The sequence below is a fragment of the Nematolebias whitei genome, chromosome 12 (assembly GCF_014905685.2).
Source record: "Nematolebias whitei isolate Nwh7 chromosome 12, NemWhi1, whole genome shotgun sequence".
NCBI classification, from domain to species: Eukaryota; Metazoa; Chordata; class Actinopteri; order Cyprinodontiformes; family Rivulidae; genus Nematolebias; species Nematolebias whitei.
The window spans coordinates 47,207,273-47,214,442 of record NC_056509.1 but is presented as its reverse complement, the minus strand read 5'-3'; the positions used below and the strand labels follow the sequence as shown (position 1 = coordinate 47,214,442).

At 50.5% G+C, this 7,170-nt stretch overlaps 1 protein-coding gene across 2 annotated transcripts; it reads left to right on the top strand.

Annotated features, from left to right (window-relative positions):
* The first annotated feature begins 2,670 nt into the window (after positions 1 to 2,670).
* Positions 2,671 to 7,164, top strand: zbtb1 (zinc finger and BTB domain containing 1). 2 transcript variants are annotated; one of them, XM_037685994.1, is made up of 3 exons: positions 2,671 to 2,735; positions 3,092 to 3,257; positions 4,515 to 7,164. In XM_037685994.1, exon 3 carries the CDS (start codon positions 4,519 to 4,521, stop codon positions 6,601 to 6,603), a length of 2,085 nt encoding a protein of 694 aa, XP_037541922.1. In that variant the 5' UTR covers positions 2,671 to 2,735; positions 3,092 to 3,257; positions 4,515 to 4,518; the 3' UTR covers positions 6,604 to 7,164. The 2 variants fall into 2 exon arrangements, with proteins under 2 accessions (XP_037541922.1, XP_037541923.1); XM_037685995.1 differs by lacking the exon at positions 3,092 to 3,257 and having other exon boundaries at positions 2,703 to 2,735.
* Positions 7,165 to 7,170: the final 6 nt, after the last annotated feature.

The window sequence follows — 7,170 nt, the reverse complement described above, 5'->3', positions numbered from 1 at the left end:
AGGACATCATTACCTGCAGTGTTCCCTCAGTGAGGACTGAACTAGACAAAAGGACCTTCTCCTACTCCGCTCCTGTTTCCTGGAATATCTTGTAAAAAGATCTGAAGCTCTCGACCTTTGACCTCTCTAAGTGGCTTCAAACATCTGTTCAGTTCCTGGAAGAACCAACGCAGACATGTTCCTGTTTTTAGTATTTTACATCACGTTATAATGTAGCTGTTTTGTTTTTTAATTCAATTCAATTCAAAAATACTTTATTAATCCCAGAGGGAAATTATTTGTTGTTGTAACTCGTTATCCTCATTTCATTAAGAGATGTTAAAGATGCTGATGCTGTAGACAGGAAGGATCTCTTGTAAAGGTCCATCCCTCAGTGGATCCTAAGAAACTGGCTGCAGATGCCGTCTGATCCAGACTTGGCTGGCCTCTCGGTTCCCCCGGTCTGTAGGACCGCCTGAATGCAGAGCAGAACTCCTCCCAGAGCGATGGCCACTCCTCCCAGCAGCCTGACGAGCTCCTCGTCACTGCGGACAGCCAACCGTAGGTGCTGAGGGACGATCCTGTCCCTCTGCTGTCATGAGTCGTGTTTCCTGCTAGTTCCAGGATCTCAGTGGTCAGGCACTCGAGCACAGCTGGCAGGTAGATGAGAATGCATCCACATAACATCCTTTTCAACTCATTTGAGATTTAGGGCTGTAGTTGAGATATTATTTGAGCTTTTGAGATGTTAATCAGCTGCTGTTGTTGTAGAAAACTGCCTTGTTGCCATGGTTACGCATCATAACAAATGTCCAAAACTAAAAAAGTTTCAGTAAAAATCCTTCCAGCTGCACAGCATCTGATACCAGAGGAAACAATCATCCAGAAAATGTGATTTACATCCAGAAAAAGATGAATTAACATTTCCAAAAGCAAAATCCCAGAATGAAAGTAACAGAGCTGCTCCAACATGCAGACACCTGGAGCGGAGCAGTTCTAGAACTCTTTAATACCATTTTCTTTAGTTTATTTCAGTTATGTCTTTTTTTTTTCAGTTAATCTTAACATGTATGCTTTTTTCTATGATTGTCCACTGTTGTCATCACTCTTTGTTAAAATCAGTTATCGCTTGTAAATGAGTCATCGAGGCTCAATGAGACTAACCTGTATAAATAAAGGTTGAATGAAAAATAATCTGAGATTGAGTCGCTTTATTCTTTATTCGTTAAATTCATCAGAGTGCGACATCTTCAATTCATTTATCTCTGATCAGAGCCTCGTTTAGTTGCTGATAACAAGCTCAGAGTGAGACATCTTCGTTGTCTTTTTGTTACTTCGCTTGGCACGCGGCCCCAGGTGACCTGTACAAGCTCCTCGCAATGTTTTCAGGTTCCGGTTAAGATTTTCAAAATAAAATACATTTCATCAGTTCCAAAAAAGTTAAATCTGGTCCTCTGGACATTCAAAAAAACAAAATAAAGCAAAACAATAAAAAAATTTTAGAAACGTTTCGTCTCATCCTGAGGACTTCCTCAGTCTGAGGAGCTGTATTCAGCTCAGTCTCTTAAATAGCACCTTCTCAGAGTGGATCAACCAGTTTGCTGCTGACAACCAAAACCAGCTGATCACATGCTCAAGAAGGACCATCAGCCTAACAATGGATCATTAGCACCTGATGGCTGTTTACTATTCACAGTGGGCTGAGTGATACTAGCAATCACAGCAGTGTAAGAGGGGGACAGTTGAACCAGGAGGCTCCACCCCTGTTTAATGATGGACGATTTCTTTTCACAAAGATGGCCTCCTTTACTCCTCTCTCAAACCATCGTTCCTCTCTGTCCAGGATGTGAACATCTTCATCCCTGAAAGAGTGACCGCTGGCCTGGAGATGAGTGTAGACCTCAGAGTCCTGGCCTGATGATGTTGATCTTCTGTGCTGGGCCATCCTTTTGGCCAGTGGCTGTTTAGTTTCCCCGATGTAAGACTGATCACCCTCCTGACACTGAACAGCATACACAATATTATTCTGTTTGTGCCGGGGGACTGGATCTTTGGGATGAACCAGTCTTTAATGTATTTTGGGGTTTAAAAGCCACTGGGACGTTGTGTTTAGAAAATAAACGTCTCAGTTTCTCTGATACGCCCTCAACATCTGGAATGACCACTGGTCTGGGTCTGGGTTCCTCCTTTTCACCTGATGGCTGACTGGAGTCCTGTTTGGGTTTCTGCTCCGGTTGGCTTTCTTGGACTGTGAGGTCTCAGTCTCTGATAGAGGACATTTGCAAACTGAGGTGTACCACAACCCCACCCACACAGACCAGTATTTGCAGTTTGACTCCCATCACCCTTTGGAGCACAAGTTAGGAGTCATCAGGACTCTGTATCACAGAGCAGACAGCGTCCCCACTAGCTCAGGAGCCAGGCAGAAGGAGAAATCCCACACAAGACAGGCTCTAGAGCAATGTGGATATCCTAACTGGGCCTTCCTGAAACCAATAAAATCGCAACGTTTTTACAATAAAATTTTGACTATCGTTTTGTTTTGAAAGGCCCCGCTGTGACCGGATGTCTTGAATTCTAACTTCCGTGTTTGACGGCGCGGCACTCAGTGCGGAAGTGCTCTCATCCTGCAGGAGGAGAAGAAGAAGAGGCGGCTGTTCGTCTCAAACTTTCTGCCCGAGCACAGCAAACGGTTCCGGGCAGGAAAGCTCCGGGAACATCCGCTCCGACACCAGCAGCTCCTCCGCGGGCCCACGGTGAGTCCGCGGCCTTCAGAGCCTCCTAGTCGGTACAGTAAAGGGGAAAATTCCCCGCGGCCTGCTGGCCTCTATTTACTGAATGCGGTGGCAGTGCGGGGGTGGCGGGTTGTTTGCGGGAGAGATGTGGCTCGGTATCGTCAGGTTGTGGCATTTATGTGATTCTCATCCGGTAGAGATTTTCAAATTAAGAAGTGTTGCGTTAAAAGTCAAAGTGTGGTGCTCTGTTTTTTTTGTTTTTTTTAATTCGTTTGTTTGTTCGTTCTAATAATAATCTAAATGGAAGCTGGGGCTCTGCATGCTTGAATTTTTTTTTGTTTCTAGTAAGAACGCTTACATGAGTTTTTATTTTGAAGGCGCAGCCTCTGCAACATCCGGTGTGTTTGAAGTTAACAGCTAGCTTGTTGCAGCTAGCGGAGCTGAAATCTCCATTTTAGCTCCTTAGCTCAGCCGGCCTGTCCCCCAGCTGCCCACCCGGACACATCCTGACCCGTCTCCCCCACAGCGTGTCGAGGCCAGCAGGTGAGTGCGTGACTGTTCCTGCGGGGCTCTGCGGGAATGGACCGGAAGTTCGAGTAACTAAAGTACGACAAAGTGGATGCGCTCTTATTTCGTGTTTTTTTTTCTACAGTTTGGTTGGAATAAGGACAAATCAAAGTTCAGCAGATCAGGGAACTTGTTTCTGCTCCAAACGCAGCGTGTCCCGCATGTCTTGGTGGGCCCCCGCACATCTAATAATTATGACCTCAAATCATCCAGAAAATGACACGCAGCTCTCCTTCAGGGTTCTTTTAGCTTCTGGCTAAGCTTTTTTAACTTTTAGTTAGCTTTTTACATTTTCACTTACTCTTTTGCTGCTCTAACCTCAATCAGGAGACGTGCTCGTGCTCGTGTCCGTGTCCAGTCACACATTTTGATTTATTCACAGTTCAGATTTAGGAGCCACTCATATTTCAGTTAGTGTTGCGCAACATTTACAGCCATTCTGTTGTCTTTGTATGTCTGTTAGCAAAATATCTCATGGACCTACATGACATCCTCTGAGTGTTGTCTACAATTACTCCTAGAGGCAACCCAATTCAAAATGGCCGCCACAGCCAACTGTGGGGAAAACACAAAAAGTGGCACCCAGACTAATTTGCATATACTGGGATCAAGTTAAAAGAATGTTAAAAAGCTTACGTAGCTAAAAGCAAAAGAAGTGATGAAGCAAAAACTGACACGTTGAAGCTAAAAGAAGCTCAAAGCAACAAAATGGTAGCTAAACGCCTAAAGTAGCAAAACACTAGCTAAAAGTGTCAATGTTAGCTACAACGACAAACAATAATTAAGGAAGTAGCGAGTTTGAGGTCAGGGCGTCGGGCTCGCTGTTATCTGTTCACCTGATCAGCTCCGAGTGAACGAAGTAAAAGTTCTGCTCAGTTTGCGTGCAAGCTCGTCACTTCCTTCTTTTACTGACCTGCGGCGCTCGCTCACGCTCGTCTGCAGCGAGACGGTTCGGCGTCTGGCACGCTCTGAGTCTCAGTCAGATCAGGCTTCGGTGTCAAACTCTACGAACATTAACGCTCGGTCAGCTCAAACACTGACCTACTAACAGGCTCAGAAAGCCCCTGGCTTCTGCTCTCACAGGAACGTGCAGGTTCTGTGATTCTGATCACAATCATGTCTCGTGATTCAGGTCTTGCTGAGTCATTTCAGGACTGAGAGCTGGTCCTGCGTGTGCAGCGACAGGAACCTGCTGTGCAGCCGGTGTTGACTGTGTTCCTGTGTTGTGTGCAGGGCGATGGCGAGGCCGAGCCACAGCGACCACGTCCTTCAGCAGCTCAACAACCAGCGGGAATGGGGCTTCCTGTGCGACTGCCTCATCGCCATCGGGGACATCTACTTCAGGGCTCACAAGGCCGTCCTGGCGGCCTGCAGCTCCTACTTCAGGATGATGTTCATCCGGGACCAGCAGGGGGCGGGCCACCTGGACCTCAGCAACATGCAGATCAGCGCCGAGTGCTTCGACCTCATCCTGCAGCTCATGTACCTCGGCCGCATCGTGGTGGGGAGCTACGAGTTTGAAGAGCTCAAAGCCTCCATGGCGTACCTGCAGATGTACTACATTCCTGACTCGCTGGAGGACCTCAGGGACATCAGGAACTCCAACCTCACCCCGTCCTCCTCAGCCTCCTCTTCGTCTTCATCCAGTTCCTCCACCGGACTCTCTGGAGGAAAAATGATGTTTGGGGTCCGGATGTACGAGCAGCAGAGGCCCGCAGCCCCAGAGGGAGAGATTCTAACTAAAGCAGGGAACAGCAGCGGGCGTCCAGCTGCTCTTCCAGCTGCTCTTCCAGCTGCTGTTCCAGCTGTTGTTCCAGCTGTTGTCAGCAGGCCCGGACTGATGGAGGAAGTGGTGGCGAGCGCTCCTCTGATCGTGGCGCCTCCTGCTGCAGACGGAGCAGCCGAGCAGCCGTGCGACCTGAGAAAGCGATCCGGAGGCAGGAGTGGGTCTCTGAAAGACCGACCCAGGTTCGGTCGCACCTACACCTGCGACGACTGCGGCTTTGTCTTCAGCTGCGAGAAGCTCCTGATCGAGCACATCCTGACCTGCACCAACCGCAAGGCCTTCCATACGCCCAGGGGCAGCGTGGACACGGACAACGGCTCCGGTAAAGCCGAGAGCACGGCCTCTGAGAGCGCCGAGGAGCAGAGGGTCGTCTGTAAGGGCGAGGACGACTGGATCGAGGCTAAAGCCGACTCTGACCCCTCCATCAGGTCGCTGGCAGCCAGGCCCGACAGCGAGCCCGGGTCAACCAGGAGCATCAAAACAGAACCAGAGGAAAGCGTGTTCTCTGAGATCGAGATGATCCAAGTCAGCGATCACGTAACCCGAGACTGCAGCTCCCGTCTGAGCGATGGGACCCGTCCAGACGTGCTGACACTCAACCGGGACTCTGAACCAGGAGTGTCGGGTTTGGAGAGCAGCGGCGAGCTGATGGATGGACACCCGTCGAGCAGCAACGATTCAGGAATCCCCTCAAAGCTGCGCAGGGTCAAAGACGAGAGGCTGGACGCCGACTGCTCCCCCTGTGAACTTTGTGGCGCTCTTCTAGCTGAGGAGGACAAGTCCACCCATTACCTGTCCAACCACCTGGGCCACATCTGCGCCTGCGGGAGGTGCGGCCAGGTTCTGATCAAAGGGCGGCAGCTGCAGGAGCACGCCGAGCGCTGCGGTGAGTCCCACGGTGCCGAGTCGGACTCCCACGGAGAGGACGAGGCGTCGCTGCTGGGGGAGGCTCAGGGGATGGAGGAGGGCCTGCTGGAGGTGGCCGACCTGGCCTGCCCCCACTGCGGCCTGCTCTTCCAGAACGAGAGCCTGGCGCTGGAGCACGCCTTGTCCTGCCACGACCAGGATCTGTTCCGCCCCGTGATGCTGGAGGAGGGGGGCGCAGAGGCAGACCACCGCAGGAAACACTTCTGCAGCATCTGCGGGAAAGGCTTCTACCAGCGCTGCCACCTGCGGGAGCACTACACCGTCCACACCAAGGAGAAACAGTTCACCTGTCAGACCTGCGGGAAGCAGTTCCTGCGGGAGCGCCAGCTCCGCCTGCACACCGACATGCACAAAGGCATGGCCCGCTACGTGTGTCCGGTCTGCGACCAGGGAACCTTCCTCAAACACGACCACGTCCGGCACATGATCTCCCACCTGTCGGCCGGAGAAACCATCTGCCAGGTGTGTTTCCAGATCTTCCCCGGCGGCGAGCAGCTGGAGAAGCACATGGACGTCCACCTGTACATCTGCGGCGTGTGCGGCGAGAAGTTCCGGCTTCGCAAAGACATGAGGAGCCATTACAACTCCAAGCACACCAAGAGACTATAGAACGATCAGAAGACGCTCTTTTCCTCGAGTCTTTCTTGAGAAGCCATATTTGTGAGAACAAACGTTGCACTCGAACACCAAAAAGACGATTTCTTACCTGCACTTTGAAATATATGCATAACCTGAACAGGTGTTCATGCTGCGAGCAGCGAGGCTGCCGATTGGTCCTGTTGTTAGTGGTGGGCGGAGCCTTCAGCTGAAGCTTTCTATGTGTCCGGAGCGTTACCTGGTGCTGAAACACTGTTTCTGTCTGACGACTCGGGTTCTGTGCGGAGGTCACTTCCTGTTTCAGAACCCGGGTCGGCTGCTTGTTCTGAGCTTCACGTTTCTTGGAGCTCTGAGATCGGTGCCTTTATCTCTGTCCTCTGGTTCTGCAGCGAGGCATGATGGACGGGGGACGGGACATGTAGCACGCACACGCACACACACACACACACACACACACACACACACCCCGCTCCAGTTAAAGTGAACATTTAAAAAAAGAAACACTAGAATTGTTTTGCTTGGACTTAATTTTCTGTGATTTGTCTGTTTGCCTTAAAAGACCTGCTTTGTTTTTACAGA